Below are 21,686 nucleotides of genomic sequence, written 5' to 3' on the forward strand. Positions count from 1 at the left end.
CATCCGAGGGTTCTGAAAGAGATGGCTGATGTGGTTTGGACCTATGCATGTGGCACATGGATCCTTTCTTAAAATTCTTCAGGCTGCTGCTGCACAAGGTTGCTATAGGGCTGTGCTTTCTGCATGTCTCTAGCTTATGGGCCAGAAAAAAGGAATATCCGGTCTGTTTCAGGCAATGCTGTACTTTGCTCCTCTTCCCTTTCCAACCCACGCTGCAGCGACCCTGGCTGGGTTTCTGTGCCTGCAAACCATTCTGCACAACCCTGAGAAAGAAAAGGAAGGTGGTAAAGGGGAGCACTGATGGGGAGAATCTATAGAAAAAATAATTTGGAAGGCAGACCAGGAGAGTAATTGTTTCTTATGCCATTAATGAGATTTCAAGTGCTGGAAGAGTGTGAAAGAGCGAAATAGACCCAGGTAGGAGGAATGGTGACAAGGTGTGGAGAGCAGTGTGGTTGAGTGTGTAGGCAAGTGTGTTCTGAAGAAGGTAGCCATTGAGAATCCCTCAAAATCTGGCCAGCAATGGGGCCAGTGAGCTGGAAAGATCTAAAACACTGTGCTAAGTGCAATGGGCACCTTGTCTTCACACTTGAAAAGTCACAGATTGAAAAGGATCAAGGTTTCGGTCAGTGTGAAGAGCAGTGCTGAACATGTGTTAGCAGGCTTTTCTTGCCCAGTACAGTGAGACAAAGGGGAGACAGCGGATGAAAAGGAGATGGAGATGGAAGCTCTGAGAAAGACATCAAACCTTTGTAGCTGGGAAGGCAGAAGGTAGAAATAGCAGAGCAGTGCCAATGGCTGATGGAAGGTGTTACAAGGTGCCTAAAGGTCAGACATAGGATCATATGAAGAATACATTTGAAAGGGACCTCTGCAGTCCAATTTGCTGTTCAAACCAGGCTTAATTCCCAAGTTGGAGCAAGGTGTTCTCAAGGCTTTGTCCAACCAACTTCAAAAACTTTCCAAAGATGGGCGTTTGACCTTCATGCAGAACAAAGATGCTTTTTTGATAGTGCTGATTGCCATTAAGAAAATTTTTCCATGGAAGGTCCTGTATTACCAATTTCTGAAGTAATCCACGCAGCTCAAAGGAAACACATTACTTTTTATCCTAAAAGGGAGTTTGTTCGGGCACTGTAAAAAATACCAGCAGGGAGGAACCATGTTTGATGCACTTTCTTATTCTGTCCTCTTATCTTGAAGGTGTGTGGCTCCCTCAGATAGCCATGGAACACTTGAGTTCCGAGTTTTCCTTTTGAAGGAGGAACCAGACTAGTTTTTATGCTCCGATTCCTACTTGGGACTTGCTTTTGTCCTTGCTGAAATAATCTCCCTTCCTTTACTCACTGTTCTGATTTTCCTGACTTTCAGTATTCGCTCCTATGAGATATTGCCTTTCTTCATGCCTTGGGAAATAGTGATGTGCTGTTCTTACGCCAGGATTACTCACCTCCTCCTCTTGGCAGAACTAAGAAGACAAAAGTTTCCAATGTGCTGAACCCTATAGTCCATATAAACACAAATACAAGCATGTGCTTCACGCATACAAACGAGACTCAAATGTATGTCTCACTACTGGCTTTTGACTGAGAGAGTTGACTTCCATCACATCTCTGTTGACAGTGGATATAAAATAACAAACTCACAGTCTTTAAAGAAATAAGGCAGTGGAGGAAGTCGGAAAGTTGTTTTATTGTATTACGAGATTGAAGAGAAGAGAAATTATGAGAATGGGTTATAGAGAAGAGCTTGTAGAATAGAAACTATAACGTAATACAGCACGACAGCAGAGAGCTGAGACTAAGAGCAATCGCTTAAATGGTGTGATCCCAGTGGGAACAATTAAAGTAAATGCCTATCAGATATTAAATATAGGTTAGAAAAGCAGCAATCAGTCTGAGTGATAGCAGGCTGCTGGTGTGCATGCAGAATGAGGAGAACTCCCAGAAAACAAAACAAAGACAGCCGTGTAGGTGAGTCTTTCCTGAGCAGAGCTCAGACATGCTCCACATTAAGTAAACAGCAGTGAGCACATGTGGGGAACCACGTGCCAGAAATTACTGTCATGCAGCTGTCACTGCACATAGCAAACATCCTGAATTTGGCAAAGTGTTCCCATGACAAAGTATGGGAAATACTGGGTGGATGGGGAGCCATTCCAAGCACTTAAATGATGAGAGATTAAGAGGAACAGCGTTCTCCGTACGCAAGAAAATGTTTGGATTACTGGAATACAGATGAAACTTAGGCTCAGAATTTCAGTTCTGTTCATAGGAACAGTTTCTATTTATGAAGGGTAAAGATCTGTATGGAAATACTGAAGAAGATTAATAGTTACTGTCTCCGGTGTGCTTTGTTTTGTGCATTCTTCTTGTGGCTACAATTAAGGACTTCTTGTCATTATTACTTTCCGTGTGTCACTATGTTTTTCTATAACTTACTGGGGAGAAAAGAAGGGAAGACATTTAATCCATCATTGCAAATTTCTTTTATGCGTTCTAATGCACTTTATATGAAGTGATTACACTGACAACAGCAGCATTTGGACCCTAATTTATTATGCAAATAACTTGCCTGGCAATAACTAATATGTGTCCTCCTGGGGCAGAATCAAAATTGCATTGCTTTGTTAGAACTGCTCCAAAAGGCCACACCTGACATCTCAAGTATCCAAAAATGAATCGTTTTCCTTTTCTCGCCTGCTTCCATATGAGCTATTTGCTACAGAGGTATTTGTTGGATGCAGACATCCTCTGCCTGATCTCTGCATCCATCTTGCCCACAAGCTGGATACAGCTTTCCAGGCTGAGCTACCTCACCTAACTAGAGAAGACATGAGCGTTCATGCCTCCGTCTCAGGTCAACGTCTAGACTCTGAATAATGATCAGGGACAAACAGGGACTTGATGGCTTTATTTACCTGACTGACTTTGTTTTGCACATAATATTCAATGTCACAGCTGTCTTCAATGATTTACACAATTGAGACCTTCTCTCAGCCAACACTGTGAGGTAGTGTTGCAGTTTCATCTTCATTTTATTCATTCCTTCATTTCATCATTCATTTTACCTTTGAGAATGCCACTTATGTTCTTTTGAAAACTTCTCCCCTTCCTCCTGTGATACTTTTCCTTCCTGAATCTGCTGCATATCTAATCACTTCCTGCACGTCCTTGAGTGAGGTTTTCTTCCTTCCTTTAGGTAGACCTCATAAAGCTCTGCCTTAGTTCACCTCTTTTTCTTATCATGACGTTGTCTCATCCACAAATGCCAATTTAATTATCGTTGGTATGCGGGCAACATAGAAGTCAAACTCTTCATTCTGTTAATGTTTCTTTATGACATTAATACGTCTCCCCTTTGGATAGCTAGCAGGCACAACTAACTGTGTCTAAAATAGTTTATTAGCCTCTCAACCTGCAGCTTTTCATGGCTGGTTTGCTGTGACATTTTCCTTTTTTTTTGGTCTCAGCGATGTAATGTTACTGCATTTTATCTGGTTGGTTTCCTATAGGCACTGTGCTCTCGCACAGGTTATCATCTCAGCTTCACACTTTGTCTTCTCACACTATGTTCCTTTGTTGACCCTTATATCTCATCTCTTAACAGCTTTCAAGGTCTGTGGGATGTACTATGAATCACAGTGTTGAATGAAAGATAAAGAAGGTCTTAAGTCCTGGAAGTGAAGAAATACACTGTATGTGATGCAAGAGGCCAGCAATAGCAGCTTTCTGCAGCTGAGACTCCCAGGAGTGGTCCTGTTTTTGCTCAGAGCAGTGGGCCTGGGTGTGCCTGTGTGTTACTCATGTAAATGCATTTGGTCACTGAAATGCGGGACTTCTTGTTTTGTTTCATTGGGAGTTTTCTGCACACAGGTGAGTAGCTGCAGTTAATAGATAGCTGAACTACTGCAGACAGAAATAAGTGCCAAAGGACAATCATGGGCTGCAAGGAAAATTATAAAGAACAAAGGGGTTTAAAGTTGTAGTATCTCTGTTGTACTTCAGCATTTGCAGCAAACCAATTGATGGACTACAGCAAAGCTTTCAATACTGATTCTCACGGTGTCCGTCTGGAACAGAATGTCCAACATACAGCTAGGCAAAAGTACTATGTGAGAGGTGAACAACTCCAGACAGCTCAGGCTCAAAGGGTTATAGTAGATGAGAGGTACATCAAGCTGACGGCCAGTCACAAGTGGGGTTATGCAAGGCTCCGTTACAGGGCCAATTCTCTTAATGTTTTCATCAATTACTTGGTTGTAGGACTTGAAGATATACAAAGTAAGTTTGCAGATCACACTAAACTGGGAGTTACTGCTGATTCCCTTGAGGCTAGAATAGCCCTACAGAGAGATCTCAAAAAACTGGAGGGCTGAGCAATCACCAACCCCATGAAGCTTAACAAGAAGAAGTGCCAGATCCCACACATGGGGCAGGGCAGCCCTGCATCTATTCAGAGACTGGGGGATGAAAGGCTGGAGAGCTGCTCTGTGGAAAAGGATCTGGGGGTTCTGGTCATCAGCAAGCGGAATGTGAGTCAGCAGTGTGCCCTGGGGCCCAAAGGACCAACCATGCCCTGGGGTGCCCCAGACCCAGCGCTGCCACCAGGTGGGGGGAGAGGCTGTCCTTTCTGTGCTGTGTGGCCTCACCTCCAGCACTGGGTGTGGGTTTGGGCCCACAGTGTAAGAAGAGCATAAAATGATTAGGGAGAGTCCAAAGGAGGGCTGTGAACATGGTGAAGGCTCTGGAGGGCAAGGGGTGTGAGTAACGGCTGAGGTGCTCGAGTGTGCTCAGCCCAGAGCATGGCCCCGAGTGCCGGAGCTCGGGGAGTGTTTGATCGGAGCTCTCAGACATTGGGTTTGGGTTTTGGGTAGTGCTGTGTGAAGCCACTGGTTGAACTTGATGATCACTGTGAGTTCCTTCCAACTTGGGATATTCCATGATTCTAAGCAAATAGTTGTGTTTAGATACTATACAATTATTAGAAAATGCAATGATTTCCAACTATTTTAAAGGTATTCTTGCTTAAATTTAATCTAACCTGAAACCTGTGATTTTGTCCTAGTATTGTGTGAATTATTGTCCTAAATATATATATATATTTTTTTTCCTATCAAACTGCAGCTTTGGCTTTGAGGACCTGAGGGTAACACAGGGAGGAAACTAGAGACAAGATGGATGGGTTTCTTCTCTTGTCTGCCTCTCCTTCCCCTTCGCTTCCAGTAAATAAGATGCTCAATGCCTTTTATTTTAGGACTTAATCAAAGCGCCCTGGGAGCGGGTGGAGTGTTGCCACCCTCAGTTCAGTGAGCTCTGAGTCAGGCTCTGAGGAAGGTGCTGCAGCCAGCAGGGCTGCATGTGCTGCTCCGACACAACGTCAAAAGAGTGGAGGTGTTTGTCTGTCTGAGTGCATCAAGAACTCATCATAGGCAGCCCTTCCCTATCCACTGCTCTAAAGAAATACACCTGAGAAATAACGACTGGATGAGGCACACGCAGTTGGTTATCTGATAGGAAACTTGTTTACCCCTCTTTGGCTATGTCTGTGCTTTACCATTACAAAACAGCAACCCCAGTGACAGCAGTCATTCTTCTTATGATTTTGAAGAAACAAAGGCAAAAAGAAATTCAATTCACAAGCAAATAAGATAGAGAGATGTGTCATGGCAATATTAGTAAATAAATATCTCCTTCAAATGCAGAAATACTCTGTATTATCAATCTAACAGCTGGCAAGCTCATCTTTACTGTAAAACTATTACTTTATATCTAAAAGAAATGAAAAGAATATCAGTACTCTATCACAGCAATCAACAGTATCACACAACACATTCATTCTTAGCTCTGTCTTTTTCTTTAAATTAAAAGAAAAACTACTGGACAGAAGTGTGAGGCAGAATAAATCAGAGCAAAATGCATATTTTTATAAATGATGCTGGGCTGCTTCGTGGGATGTCTTGCTTAGAACCGCGATCAAAAATAAAATAGAAACTCCAAGTCCTAGCCAGAATTTAGAAATTAATGCTGAAAATAGTCTGCTGCTGAGCAGTTCTGTCTCCTCTGCTAGCTCATCTTTGATGCCTTCTGCAAAGCAGAAGATGGAGAAGTACATTTCTCATCACACTCCACTGCTCAAACACACATCACTCCTTAATGTCAGGCTTCTCATATCCTTGGATGAGTTCAAAATATAAACTTTCAACTGAAGAACTGTTAAAGCATTCATCTCAAGGAGACAGTCTTTTACAGTATGCTGCTGCTCTCTCCAGCAATCATTCAGGCTGCAGTCTGACAATCTCTCAGGATAATTACAGCAACTCCTGTACAACTGCTATTGAAAGGCAAGTCCCATCCCCAGGTTTCCATTTTCAAAACTCCCTAGCTTTTCACACTGCTGTATTCTTTTACTTAAGCAAGGCAAGGGTGAGAACAGTTTGTTCATTCCTTTTCCCCACCGTGCCTCTTGCTCTGTTGCTGAAAGTGATTTTCATGGTACATAGTCTTGATACATTCTTTTGTTCTCTCTAAATCCAGCAACACAGCTCTGCTGTTTTCCCTTTCCTTTCCAAATCAATCTTGTGTGCACAACATCCTTGTCTGAGGAGAACATGTTTGTGTGCACTGTCCGTCTTTTCACCTTGATTAATGTTTGTGCTTTTTCTCTCTGGCCTCTTAAACTCTCACCTGCATCACATTTCGTAATATACCAGAACAAAAACAATCCGTTGACTCACAAAGCAAGTAATGCCACGTCTCAGTCCCGTGAAAACTCAAATATTTTCCATTCAAATAGTCTTCTCAGATTATTTATTCCTCACTGTAGGACTTGATGCAATCTTTTCCATATATGCATTTATTTTCACTTCTAACCACCTAGTTTTATGGCTCGGTTTTAATCAAGCAGTGGCTTTTGAAAGGATATCGGACATCCTGGAATTGTTGAGCTTCAACAAAAAGGCCACCTCGTCATCAGTTCTGCACCCCTCTGGGTTGCTCACAGCCTTGAAGTTGAGCTGATCAATTGCTGGATGTGTCCTTGAACTCTCTCTGTCTTAGGTATCCATACAGGAGGCAAAAATGTAACCAAAAATGTCCACAGAGCTTCAAGGAACTGATCTTAGAATTTAACCCTGAAGCTGTAAGTCTAACATGATTCTTCAGACAATAATTTTTGCTTCCTGAAAAATAGAACCCTTTTAGGAATCTCAGGTTGCGCAGTTTTGACACAAAGCCCTTTAGTAAATATTCTGTCTGATAACAGCCTGATGCTGTTTTTAATTTGCTGTAAGAACCAGACGATAGCTGTTTGTAGCATAGTGCTTTTCTTGAAGGTTTATGGCCTTCAATAAGTGTGGATTCTCTGAGGAATGCCTCCTATCTTTTATTATTATTATTATTGTTACTCTAATGATTTCTGCTGTGTACTCACTTCAGATCTCACCTCACCCTACAGCCCATATTCTAAGGATGCATAATCAGAGGATCTTTTATTTAGAGTTCATCATCACCTCTCACCAGGGCAGCACAATGAGAGGATATATTTCATCTGGCCCTATTATTTGGTTCCTGGTCCTCCTTCAGATCATGTCCTCTCAAAGTGCTGTGAAGTTAAATTACTGTGAAGACACTGGAAACTGGCATCCACATTCAGAGCTCTAAGAATTATTTTTGAGCCCTCCAGGCAGTCTAATATTTTCTTCAATCGAAACAAAATAAGTAAGACTGTCCTCCAGTAACAAAGCTCTGTACTCCAGTCTCTGTGTTACTGGGATTTGAAACCAGCACTGTAGAGGATTCATTAAAAGACATCTGGTTCTGGAAGGTAGTTTGGTTCAAGAATTTCAATGCTGCTTGGTGGGAGGGGGGCTGTCACCTGCAATGTCTACCATTGTGGGCCTAAAGGCAGTGTCTATTACAAACCTCTAAAGTGGAGGCCAGAGAAAGCTGGAGCACCATGGGAGGTTTCTGGCAGAAAGCAAATGGTCTTCATTTTCTGGCTAAGTGCAGCCAGCACTTCTGGTAGTACCTACAGTCTGATGGGAGTGCAGGAGTCCTACCCTGGACTCTTCTTGGTTTCACAGCTATGCAGACCAGGGGATAGCTGTTGCAGCATTTTTCCCTCTGCTTCCTCACACAGTAACACAGTCTCCTCCTCATCTAGATTAACTTCAGCCTGCAACAAAGAGACAACATTTCTAAGGGAATCAGAGCATCACATTGCCCGGATTGATGAAAATTAAATGAACAGAGATGAGCTGCATACCAACATATCTATAGCTCATACCACCTTATTGTGCATTGCAAACATGTTCAGCGAAAGCAGTGATTTACCACAGCACTCATTAGAGCAGAGCCTTTCCTTCCAGGAGTAGTTCTTGTGTCAGTGTATGGGAGGCACATACTAGAACATAGGATTGAAATTGTTTCTTGTTTTCGCTATAAAATATAGCAACACTATGAAGAAGATAGCAAAAAAGCATGCTTGTTTATTTTGCACTTGGGTCTCAGGTTGTATGTGGCAAGGATGAAAATTAGAAGGTGATGTACAGTGAAGCACATTCACACTGATTCCTTGTAATGAAGCAATGCTGATGAAGATTTGGCTTATCCATGTACTCTGAGTTGGAAGGAATTAGTATTTACAGCTATTTCTGGGTCAAAGGCTAAGATGAGGGTTGGATATGAAGCTATCCTTCCCTCTCAGCACAGTATTGTAAAATAAAGAAAACTGAAAACCAATTTCATGAATTGTGGGGTGAAAATTGGAGAGAAGCAAATTGTTCAAGCTGCTGCCAGAAGAGACAATTATGGACATCCTGTGGCAGTCCAATTCTCTTTACAGGTATCCTTACAGCACTAGTGCTTGGAGCCCTTCCCAGGGAGCAAGACCTCAGTGGTGTCAGTGCTTTTTTCAGTGAGTGTTTATCACTTCATTAGACAAGGACAAGCTCCTACCCCCACCCATTATTTGATTCTCCATTGCAATGGAAGGAGAACACCCTCCTATGATACTCCACAACGTGAGTCCAGCTGGGAGTGCTGCAGTGACTTCCTTCACTTTGCTCGGTGCTGCCCACATAAGCGTGCATTGAAATGAGCAGGAGAGGAGGACAGGCAGCCCTCAGGTCTCTGGGAGATGGCTGCTGATGGAAGACAGCGGGAGCAGCCAAAGGCTGTGGCTTCATACTACACTGTCTGTAATACCAGGTTATCTGTAATACCAGGTTAGGGTATCCCTGCTCTGACACAACAGCCCGTGGGATTAGGCTACAGGCTGGTTGATGTAACTGGCCTGGCTTCAGAAAACAAAGATATACTTTAATCTCATTTTAAAAATCAAACAAATGCATTGCTCTGAAGCTTTGCACAAGACTGCATTACAGTTGCATTAGTCTGATGCATTTGGACTGATACCCTAAAGCCCCAGGGTGTTAATTTCTGCCCCGAGCAGGTGACCTGAGTCAGTATTTCTGTCTGTCTCTCAGGAAGCAGCTGGCTCAGAGCTCCCTGTCGTGTGCACTGCTGGATCTCTCCGGCATGAGCAAGCTTAGAAAAGACCTTTCCATTTCCCCCAGAGAAATGATTTTTGAAAAGATCGGTTATCAGACTCAATAAAGAAAGGCCAGGACAGGTGTTATCACTGCTTTGTGCTTGCCAACTGATAAAAGCCTTTGTTTTCAAAGTCTCAAAAGATAAAAACAGCATGTAAAATTCCCACAAGAAATGAACTGAACAAGTTACCATTTCACACGTGTAACAGTACAGTCTGAACTTCCATAGCTTCCTCACAAAACATTTATTAGTCGCTGTCACTGGAGGATTTACCAGATGAACCATTATTATTACAGCCGTGGAGCTGGGGTGGGGAAAGAGAAAACAGATTTAACCTCACATCCCTAGTCTGCTCAACTACAGTTGAAGAGATCACTTGTTTTCAACATAGCCGAGCAAATTAACAGAATAATTTGCTTAGGGGCAGACCCCACAGGGTTTGCTATTGAAAAAAAGAACAATGGGTGAATCATTCCCCACTCCGTCACAGATTCATTGTTCATTTTCATGGTGAGCTGAACTCTGATTCCCAAGGCAGGCTGGCATGATTCTCACTGTCGCAGTGCTGCTGCCAGGAATACTCTATCTGATGGACAGAGGAAAGCTGTCAATTGAGGCCTTGGCTGCACAATTCAGGCAACTGTTGATGACCCAAGCAGTGCTACTGCATTGACTTTTGGGTGACATGTTCTATCATTTTATGGCAATGAGGTTAGACACTTATTTCAGTTTTCTGCAGAGGAAACATCATGAAATATATGTGAAAGAAATATGCGCTTTCCCATCATTGTGTCTTTTTCCCCCCTTTTCTCTGCACTTTCTTAATGGTTCCCATTTTGATTTTTTAGGCGAGACAATGAAATTTCCCATCCTGGTCTGTTACCCTTACGAATGAAATCTGAATGACCACTCAGAAGACTAAGGGCAGCCAGATGGTTTCATTCTGACTTGAGTGTACCCTCTCTGTCCTCTCCCCAGCAATCTACTGGATGTTGTGCTTCTTTAGTATGGACACTTTAGAATGCATTGCTAAAGCTGAAGTGAGAAACTGTCTCCTGCGGCAAACTGGATTTACCCACGTGCTTACAGCTTCTTCACCACAGCGGAAAAGTAGTTTCATGTTTTCAAAGTAAAGAACCTCTTTTCCCTAGTGAACCACTGCCTTTTGCTTAAAGAAAACTGCAGAGGATCAATCTGAGAGGAGAGAATTTTTTCCAGCCTTTTTCTTATAAAAATAAAATATCAGAGAGCTGGCGCCAAGTAGTGAGGGTTGCAGTGTGAAGGTTTATAACACAGGTCAGCTGGAGAGTCATCAGCTTCTTTGAGGGAAAGCATAAAATGTGCCATTAAATGGGAAATAATCATTTACTCTGCAAGGTCAGTGCCTCCCTGTAGGAGTTTAGGAAGGATCAGTATCTCTGAAGCATTATTGTTTTACTGGCATGGTTAATTTTGGCAGTGGGAATGAGACAACTGAGCAGAGGTGCCCTGCCGACCATTACAAGTGGTATATCAGGGTTCTCAAGGTTCGCTGAAGTTTTCTGAGCTCATTACAGTACTCAGACATAGTAATATCTTGAACAAAATGAGACTAAAGCTTCATTTTCTGCTTGCTTCCTCTGAAAAAAACCCTTGTCTTAGACAAGGAGATGAAATAGGATTAAAGTATGTCAACCTTTTCCTAATGTCTGACCTCAGAATTAAAGTCAGCTCTCAAAAAAAACCAACAGCAGAATGGTCACATCTATGAAATACTTTTCTAGCTTTAATAGTTCCTTCAGCTTTTGAGATTCCAGAGTGCATTTTATCACTGTGTGTCTTCTAAAATCAGAACAATTTGAAACTTGCATTTAAGTGAAAATTTACAGTACTGTCTTATTAATGAGGTGGAGGGTTACAGATAACAAGAATAGCACCAAATACCACAAAAGGTCAGACACTGCTTGGCGTTCTCTTTGTACCTTCCTGATGTAGAAAACACTCCTTGTTCTCACTGTTGCTGCTGGAGGAAGAAGTTGTCCACAGCTGTTGCAAACCAGCTTCTGTCAGCTCCCAGGCTTTCATTGCAGGTATCTCTTCCAAGTTCCTCCTGAACTGATTCAGTCAAAAGCAGTCAGATAAACTCACGGGCTGTCAATTCACCATCTAGTTCAATATAAATCTATTAAACAAATACGCCTTACTGCCTGGAGTGAATTAGGGAGCACCCACCTGACCTGCTCTTCTGGCTGCCTTGGAGCCAGAGGTAAACGCCAACCAGTTTGTCAGTAAAAAGCACATTAAGATCAGAGAAGAGGCTTTCCTTACTGAGCCAAACAGGTGCTTTCCTACCTCCTTCTCTTTCAATGATGTGCTTCACTGCAGATAACTATGGACTGAGCACGCATGGCATTTTTCAGCCCTGCTGGAACATCTTTTGTATCCGTTTCCTCTGTAAGTGGCTCCCCAAAGGGGGTTCTTGTACTGCTTTGCCAAAGTGCTTATGAAGATCTATCAGTTATCATTCCCTACCTAGTGGTGATCTATGACATTTTTTTCCTCGAGATGTTGTTAGCTGTCATAGAATAAATCAAATGCAGCAAAAAGATGCAAATGTGATTTCCACATTTAATACCACCATGGAGATGATGATTAAATTACTGTTATCACTTTGGAAACATATTGTCCAATGCAAATAGCTAGCAAATTACCAGAACACTCTGCTCAGACCTTCACCTAAATAACGTCATTACTTGGCAACTCCGAACGCGTCTGGTGTCACACACATTAATAATGCTCTGATCACATCCCAAAGAAATTATGTTTTGGATGAATATTTGCTTCACCTGAGATATAGCAGTCCTGCCAAATACCGTTGGTCAACACCAATTTGTGAGTGCCTTTTACATTTTTTTAATGTTTAATATATATATTAATTTCCTTCCAGGTACACCCTAGCAGCTGCCAACCTGCCAGTTATAGAAGCCAAAATTCAGCCCAAAGGTGCTGAATCACCTGCAAAAGGCAGATGCAAAAGGCCAAAGGTCCTTGCTTGTGCAGAAGTATTGTGGCAATGTGTAGCTCAGGGGCATGCAAGAGCATTAGGCCACAGTTTCCTCTTGTTAACCTTGGTGCAGATGAGTAGACTGGGACTGACATGAGATTATTTCAGCCCAGCAGGAAGACCAAAATTCAGTCTGAAGTTCAGTGCTTCCTTACCATACTCTGTGTTTGTGGTCCTGTGTGTCAAGTAGCATAAGCATTAACTAAGTTATGCACGCCATGATGTGCTGTTTGCTGTGACCCTCACTAGGTAGGCTGTGAAAAGTCTTCCAGATGTTGAGTCAGAGAATCATAGAATGATAGAAAGGTTTGGGTTGGAAAGAACCTTAAAGATCACCTAGTTCTAATTCCCCTGCTGTGAGCAGGGCTGCCAAGCACTAAATCAGGTAGTAGGTCAGGTTGCCCAGGGGCCCACCCTACCTAGCCTTGAACACCTCCAGGGAATGAGTTTCTCTGGGCAGCCCGTTCCAGCAACTCATCAGCTGTCAGTGAAAAATTCCCCCCAACATTTAAATTTTCCCTCTTTTAGTTTAAAACCATTCTCCCTTGTCCTATCAATATCCACACCTGTAAAAAGTTATTTTCCTCCTGCTTATAAATTCCTTTTCAGTATTAGAAGGCTGCAATGAGGTCTTCCTGGACCCTTCTCTTCTCCAGACTGAACATGCCTAGCTCCCTCAGCCTGTCTTCATAGGAGAGGTGCTCCAGCCCTCTGACCATCTTTGTGGCCCTCCTCTGGAATCACTCCAAAAACTTCACATCCTTCCTGAGCTGAGGGCCCCAGACCTGGATGCAGTACTCTAGACATGGCCTTATAGAGGCAGAACAGAGGGAGAAAATCACCTCCTTTGCCCTGCTGGCCACCCTTCCTTTGATACTGCCCAGGATACTGTTGGCCTTCTGGACTGCAAGTGCACACTGCTGACTCATGTCGAATTTTTCATCTACCCGTACCCACTGTATGGCAAACAGGTATACAGATTGTAAGGTAAATAGGTACAGGACCAGAAAGAATACTGCATTTACAAAGGAGTAATGAAATAAAGATCTTAGCCATGTCCTGGGCTCACAGAAGGGCTCCAAGGGGAGTGATCCCCAGATAGAGATCTTTCTTCATTGGGAGTCAGCCCTTAATTGGGGTCTAGGAGGGGTGGAGCCTGGCTCCATCCCTTCCGGTCACTCAGGTGAAATTGTGTTCACCTGTGCCCCTGCAGCTGACTCACCGCTCGCCTCAGGTGGTCAATCAGAGGTTCAGGCCGTGATTCAACAGTTCCCATACAACCCACAAGTCCTTCTCTGCAGCACTGCTCTCAATGAGTTCTTCTCCCAGTCTGTATACAACTCTGGGATTGCCTTGATCCAGCTGCGACACCCTGCACTTGGTTTTGTTGAACCTCATTAGGTCCATGTTTTTAAGCCTGTCCAGGTCCCTCTGGATGGTATCCCTTCCTCCCGTTCTGTCAACTGCACCACTCAGCTTGGTGTTGTCTGCAAATTCACTGAGGGTGCACTTGATCCCACTGTCTATGTCATCGACATAGATGTCAAAGACTGCCAGTACCAAGCCAGACCCCTGCAGGACACTACTCATGACTGGCGTTCACCTGGTCATAGAATCATTGAGCACAATCTTCTGGCTGCAATGATCCAACCAATTCATTATCTCCTGAACAGTCCAGCCTTTGAAACCATATCTCTGCAATTTAGAGGTAAGGATGTGGTGCAGGACTGTGTCAAAGGCCTTGCACAAGTCTAGGTAGATGTCCTTCTATTGTTCACCAAAATGGTCGCTTCATCATAAAAGGCCACCAGATCGGTCAGGCATGATCTACCCTTAGAGAACACATGCTGGCTGTCTCAGATCATCTCCTCGTCCCTCATGTGCCTTAATATGTCTTTTAGGAAGATCTGTTTCATGATCTTCCCAGGCACAGATGTGAAGCTCACCAGCCTGTAGTTCCCCAGGTTGTTTTTCTGCCCTTTCTTATAAATGGGAGTGATGTTTCCCTTTTTCTGGTCCCTGGGGACTTCACCTGACAGTCAAAACTTTTCAAATATAATTGAGAGCAACTTGGTAACCATATCAGCCAGTTCCTTCAGAACCCCAGGATGCATGTCATTGGGCCCCACAGACTTGCACACAGTCTGATAAGATGGTCTTGAACATGCTCTGCTCATACACTGGGAGAGATGTTGCTCACGCAGCCCCCAGCTAGAGGTTCAGGGATGCGAGGTTCAGGGTTGCAAGGTTCAGGGATGTGAGATGCGAGAAACCTGGCTGCCAGTGAAGACTGAGGCAAAGAGCTCATCGAGTACTTCAGCCTTCCCCATGTCTGCTGTAGTCAGTTTTGTCATTTATCAGAGGGGACACAGAATGCATCTTGTTATATCTCTTCTGATCAATGTACATGTAGAACCACTCCCCCCCCCCCCCCCCCCCCCCTTTTTTTTTCTTTCTTAAACATCCCTTGCCAAGTGCAGTTCCATCTGAACCTCAGCTTTCCTGATACCATCTCTGCATGTCCAGACAGCATCTCTATATTCTTCCCAGGCACCACTTCCTTGTTTCCATTGCCTGTACATGTCCTCCTTATCCCTCAAGTTGGGGAAACTGTCACAAGATTGATGGCTGGATTACAGAGTTGGGGAAGCTGCCATGAGATGGATAGCTGAGTGACAGGGTTGGGGAAACCATCACATGAAGGACGGCTGGATGATGGAGTTGGTGAAACCATCTCAAGATGGACACCCTAATGGCGGTGGGACTGGCAAACCAGAGCTGGGCTCTGGAAGGGCTGAGGACCCAAACATGCTGCCGAACCCGGGCCCTTGGGATGGGCACTGGCCAAGTGCAGGCTTGGGTGGGCCTGCTGGGGCACTGAGTGCGCGGGAGACGGTGTGTTTAAGGGGCAGCCACCACAGCCCGTCCATGGCTGGCTGCGAAACGTGTGTGTGAATACCCGCGTGTCTCGGGCCGCGGCCGCCCCTCAGCGCTCCCTAACGGCCGCGCGCGGCACGGCGGATCTGCCTGTGCTCTACACTGCGGGGAACCGCGTGGAGCTCGGCCTGGGCGCCGCACTGGGCGCTGCCGGGCGGAGCCCATCGGGGGCCGCCCCGCCCGCCGTTGCCCGGGACGCCGTTCGCGACAGCCGCTGCCTCTCGGTACGGCAGCGCTGCCGTGCGGCTGCCGCGTTCCGCCGCGGTTAGCAATGGCGTCCGGATGGGAGAGCGAGCGGAGCCTGGCGGCGCGCAGGGAGCAGCGGCGGCGGGAGCGGGAAGCGCTGCTGGCGCAGGTGGGCGGCCCGGCGCGGCTCGGCCTTCCCGGTCCGAGGGCGTCCTGCCCTGCACTGTCCTGCTTACCGGGCTGGGGCGGCCGCGGCGTGCGGTCCGAGCGCGGTCCTGCCTGAGGCGTCCGCCCGCGATGGGTACGCTGGGACAGCCCGAGGGAAGTGCCGCGACACGGAGCGGCACAGAGCGGGGATCTCTGTCGGCAATTTCGCTTATTATGGGCGTTTGGTTTTTAGTGAGCCCGCTTCTGTCTTCTTTGAACTTCGCTTCATGTGTTCGTGCACATACCCCCCGAGCCTTCTCAGCTCTAGGCCAAGCAGTTTTGGAGCAACAGGATCTGGGGGTGTTCTGCCGGCTGAACGTGAGCCAGCAGTGTGCCCAGCTGGCCAAGAAGGCCAACAGCTTCCTGGCTCGTATCAGCAGTAGTGCGGCCAGCAGGAGAGCAGGAGCAGCGAGGGCGTCACCCCTCTGTACTCAGCTGTGGTGAGGCTGCAACTCCAGTACTGTGTTCAGTTTGGGGCATCTCACTGTAAGAAAGACATCGAGGCCCTGGAGTGCGTTCAGAGAAGGGCAGCAAAGCTGGTGAGGGGTCTGGAGTACAGGGCTTATGAAGAGCGCCTGAGGGAGCCGGGATTGTTCAGTCTAGAGAAGAGGAGCCTCAGGGGAGACCTTATCGCTCTCTACAACTGCCTGAAAGGAGGGGGTGCTGAGGGGGGGTTGGCCTCTTCTTCCATGTGGCAGTGATAGGACGAGAGAGAATGGCCTTAAATTGCACCGAGGGAGGTTCAGGCTGGTATTAGGAAAAAAATCTTCTTGGAAAGAGTGGTCAGGCATTGGAATGGGCTGCCCAGAGAGGTGGTGGAGTCACTGTCCCTGGAGGTGTTCAGGAAGTGTGTAGGTGTGGCACTGAGGGTTGTGGTTAGTGGGCATGGTTGTGATGAGTTGATGGTTGGACTGGATGATCTTAGTGGTCGTTTCCAACCTTAATGGTTCTATTCTATAATTCTATTTTCTCTCAGCCCTTCCTTTTACAGGACTGTCTTTGCATTCCTAGCCTTTCTTTCCTGAGGAACCTGTGTTGTACCACTGTAGCACTTTCATTGTGGGGTGAATGACATCTCAGACCGAAGTGAGGCAGCCTGACTGGTAGAGCTCACGTGCTAGCTGCTGGGTTAGCCACTGCTCTTGTATGAGCTGAGACACAGCAGCCACGCTTTCACAGCTTTCATGGAGTTGCTGTGACCCAGAGAGCTGTCCTTATCCTGATGCACTCAGAGCCTGCCTGTGTGCAGTGATCCGGCATGTGCAGGAAGCTGCTCGTTCTTGTAACTCAAAGGCAGAGTGAATGGTGGCATTGGGAATCACACGCTGGTTAGGTAACATGGCTTGGTATGAAGCTTGAGGGGTGACTACATGGATGTGTAGGAGGAGGATAAGATACAGAAATAATAGTAGGTTGTGATGGTGGGCTTATGAGAGAAGGAAGACAGCCAAGATATTTCTAGAACAAAGGTAATGGGAACATGGCCCAAATGTCCTGCTGCTTACATAGTAGTGATGTCTTTTCTCACTTTTCAAAGTGAGAAGATAGCAGAATTTAGGTAATGTTTTACGTGGGTGCCTCTTGCATAGCTAAGGAACTGTTCCTAGGCAACAGGATTTCCGTTCAGTGACATCAAAATGTGAAACAACTCTACCCTGTATATTCCCTTCTTACACACAGTTGAAAGGGATATCCTTTAACGAAGTAATAAGCCGTATTATCCTGATGTGCTTTTTTTTTCTTCTTTTTTTTTTCTGGAGTTATTAATGTATTTTTTGCACTTTCTTCTCTATTTGAATGTTTGTTAGGAGTGCTGTCTTGATCAATTCAAACTCTTGGATGTTCAAAAAATGTTCTTAACTAGAAGAAAATAAAACTTCTGGAGGACACCATTATCCTGTTTTACCTCTTCTCACTTGTACAGCAAGAGAGTTGAGAGTTTACAGTTCTATTTGTAGAAACATTGTACAGTGTCAGGCATTGTTGGTGTAGCTTGTCAAATAATCATTTTTCTCTTTTTTTTCTTTGCTTTTGTTAGCATCAGTGGTGTAACATGAAATAGAAGTATACTGTGAGGATGTTTAAAAATGTTAGTGTAACTTACTCTTCAGAGGACTTTTTACTTCTTTTGTTCATATCTTTAAAATAGCATTAACTTTAGGTAGGAGATGTAGCATTAAACACTTCTACAGCATCTTTGTAGTCACTAGATCGTGGTATTAAATATGCTGTAATCTATGGAAAGGCCAATGGATTTGTATTTAACTTGTCATCACGTTTAAGTAAGTCTCGGGGAGACACGGTGAAGCTGGGAAAAGCAGTTTGGTTGCAGTACTGTAACAGTATGACAGTGAGACCGAAGCTACTCCCATTGTGAAAAGACTGAAGCTGGTAATGAAGGTGTTTTTTCATACAGAAGATACAGAATCATAGGGTCATAGAATCGCTTGGTTGGAAAAGACTTTAAAGGTCATCAAGTCCAACCACAACCTAATCATACTACCCTAACTCTAACAACCTTCTGCTAAATCATGTCCCTGAGCACCGCATCCAAACGGTTTCTAAACACATCCAGGGATGGTGACTCAACCTCCTCCCTGCGCAGCCAATTCCAATGCTTAACAACCCTTTCTGTAAAGAAGTGTTTCCTGATATCCAACCTAAACTTCCCCTGGTGCAACTTGAGGCCATTTCCCCTCATCCTGTCATCTGTCAGCCCTGAGAAGAGACCAACCCTGCTCTCACTGGAAGCACCTGTCAGATATTGGAAGAGAGCAGTAAGGTCTCCCCTCAGCCTATAAGGTCTCCCCTAGAAGGAATGAGACAAAGGTTGTTTTGACAGAACTTGAACCAATCCTAGCAAGCAATCTTTACTAAATCTGTTTTTTTTTTCTTCATATGAACAAGAAACAAATCATTGTATTATTCAGAATGTTTTTAAAATGTCATGAATACATTTTATTCCTAGATAGAAATCTTAAGGAGGTACCTGCATCTATTTTTGCAGGCAACAGTGATTGCTTAGAATCATGGAATCACCAAGGTTGGAAAAGACCTCCAGGAACGTCCAGTCCAATCGTCCACCTATCACCAATATTTCCTACTAAACCATGTCCCTCAGTACAACATGTAAACATTTCCTGAACACCTCCAGGATCAGTGACTCCACCACCTCCCTGGCCAGCCCATTCTGTCTGACCACCCTCCTGGAGAAGAAGTATTTCCTAACATTCAACCTGAATCTCCTCTGGCTCAACCTGAGGCCATTCCTTCAAATAAATAAAACCTCATTAGGTTCATGTAGGCCCACTTCTCAACCCTGTCCAGCTCCCTCTGGATGGCATCCCTTCTTTCTGTTGTGTCAACTGCACCACTCACCTTGGTGTTGTCTGCAAACTTGCTGAGGGTGCACTCGATGTCACTGTCATTGATAAAGATGTTGAAGTGTACCTGTGCCAAGGTAGATCCCTGGGGGATACCGCTCATGACTGGGCTCCACCTGGACATAGAGCCATTGACCAAAAAGAGATGATTGTGTGTACTTCAGTTTTTGATTCTAAATAAGATGAGATTTTGAACTGACTCATCTGTAGGAGCCTGTAGTAGTAAAGTACTGAGGATTGTTTGCCTGTCTTCTGTTCTGTAGAGAGTGCAGCTGGGGCTATGAAAACCTTTCACTGGTTCCAGATACCATCTGTTTCTTCATAGCTAGGACAGTGAGGTGTCTGAGGGAACCTTTACTGTATTTTCCTGAAGTAGTTCTACCAAAATCACTGAGCTCACAAGAAAAAACTGGGTTTCACTCATCCTTTTCTTTTTGCAAATTCCACATCCTCAAAAGTCAAGATCATAATATGAGTTTTGAAACAGTTGTAGAAATAGAATTGTATTCTTTACTTTTTACTTTAAAAGGAGCTGACTAGAAGTTGTATCTTGCTGACTTGTCTTTTAATTACTCTTATATTTTTGCTGGTTATGACTGTATTGTACTTCTTTGGAAGAATCCAAATATTTCCAAACTCATTGATTGAGATTTCTCTTTTAAATTTTGGAAACATATCTTCTATTTGTGTAATCTGCCCTCCCAACTGCATTGATAAAACCCTAGCAGCTGGTAATGCTTATGGATAACGATCAGTAATGAAATAATTAAGTGTTGACATGCAAATTGTTATCAAGCTCCAGAAATAGCACCTTGTTTTGATGAGTATGATCGTTCATGACATTACTGTTTCACTTGGCAAGTTTAGAAAGAGAAAATAACTTGATGGGTGTTTTGGTAAGGCAGGGGTGTGCACTTTGCTTAGATGTGAGCACTTTTTTTCTTTTTTTGGTGAAAACTGGCAATAATTCACTCTTGAGTTAGTCCCTCAATCTGTGCTATGTCACGACAGCTTTTCATTTGTTGTTGTTACCCTTCTGTGACTTGGTTTTTGATGGACATTGATGAGTTTCACTCAGTCTCTAAGGTTGATGTGATTTGCTTATTGCTTATGTAGGAACGGTTAGGGATGACTGATAGATTGCAAGATTCTCTTGCTAACAACACGTTGTTTAAAAAACATATATTTGCAAGTAAATGAAAGCTCACTCAGTATCTTAAGTGAATGTGTTGAATAAAATAATGGTGCTTTGAAACAGGTTAATGGCACAAACAAGAATTTGTTCCTTGTTTGTATCATTAGCTTCATTTAACTCAATGTCTATTTGTAAATTTTCCATCATGAGGCAAATAATAATTTCATTTAAAATATACCTTCTATTACAGAGAAGAGTTTAAATCACACACATACACCAAAGCATAAAAAACCCAAACAACCCAGCAAATGTGAAGAAGCAATGGAAAATAAGAGTAAGAATTTATGAAGCAGTAATGAGTTCTTTGGAGGGGAGAAAGGGGTAGAAGTAAATACAGGAGAAAAGTGAGTGCTGTTCAGGAATGAAGCTGACAGAGGAGACAAAAGGGATGGGGGTAATTTTGGCTTTTGTAATGTGCGAAAGGAGGCAGCCAGTTCCACATATGTAATATTGTCACTCTTCGTGTGCAGTCACTTGGTTCATGATGGAGAACACTGTCTAGTACAACTGTTTCAGGATGGAAACTAAATTCTGCCTTTAGTTTTTGCTTCAACTTTAGTAGATTGTGCACGGTTTATCTCACACAGCTGAAAACATTGCAGGAGTGGAGGGGTAATAATGGAAAAAAAAAATCCCTGCTTAATCAGATGTGATGATTGCATTTGGGATAAAGAGTTTTCATAATGACAAATTCGGTTTGATGGAACTGAAAGCCATGCATCTGATGAATGTATCACAGGAAACTTCGCTGCCTGGAAAGGTCGATGTTTTATTTACATAGTTTGCAGAAATTCTTTTCAGGAGTTGAAACTGCAGTGATTATTAACTCTTCAGAAAGAGGACTAAAAATATTTCTAGTTTTCTCTTCATAACAAGAAGGGGAAGAGCCTTCTGCAGCTCCAAATTTTGCACCTGGCTGAGGTATTTCTGAAGTTGAGAAGGCTTGCTTGCAGCTTACTTGTAAAATCAACACATACTGAGCTGTGCTTGGCAATGGACTAATTGCCCAGGGAATATTTTGAAATAGAAAATCAGAAGTGCAGTGTATCACACAGTGTGCTGTTTGTGAAGGCTGTAAGAAAGAGGATTTCACAGAGTGAAGGAAGGAAAGTGAACGTCTTTGCCTTGTTTACTGAGGATGATGAGATGGAGTCAGTGCTAGAGAAGATGCAGAACTGTAG

At 44.0% G+C, this 21,686-nt stretch overlaps 1 protein-coding gene and 1 long non-coding RNA gene across 4 annotated transcripts in view; one reads left to right on the forward strand and one right to left on the reverse strand.

Annotated features, from left to right (window-relative positions):
- Window positions 1-7,964: 7,964 nt before the first annotated feature.
- LOC107052184 lies at window positions 7,965-17,549 on the reverse strand. Of its 3 annotated transcripts, none has more exons than XR_005862865.1 (4): window positions 17,433-17,549; window positions 11,516-11,648; window positions 9,744-9,858; window positions 7,965-8,175 (listed from the first exon to the last, which is right to left on the reverse strand). It is a non-coding gene; the product is annotated as an uncharacterized LOC107052184 (long non-coding RNA). The 3 variants fall into 3 exon arrangements; XR_001464464.4 differs by lacking the exon at window positions 17,433-17,549 and adding an exon at window positions 15,557-15,743 and having other exon boundaries at window positions 11,516-11,643; XR_001464463.4 differs by lacking the exon at window positions 17,433-17,549 and adding an exon at window positions 15,557-15,743.
- CWF19L2 (CWF19-like 2, cell cycle control (S. pombe)) overlaps window positions 15,786-21,686 on the forward strand; it is a 62,764-nt gene continuing 56,863 nt past the window's right edge. Inside the window, exon 1 of the mRNA XM_015279608.4 lies at window positions 15,786-15,889. Within this exon, the coding sequence (XP_015135094.2) occupies window positions 15,806-15,889 (84 nt within the window). The 5' untranslated portion in view covers window positions 15,786-15,805. The remainder of the gene's footprint in view (window positions 15,890-21,686) is intronic.

This window comes from Gallus gallus, chromosome 1, assembly GCF_016699485.2.
Source record: "Gallus gallus isolate bGalGal1 chromosome 1, bGalGal1.mat.broiler.GRCg7b, whole genome shotgun sequence".
In the NCBI taxonomy this organism is placed as follows: Eukaryota; Metazoa; Chordata; class Aves; order Galliformes; family Phasianidae; genus Gallus; species Gallus gallus.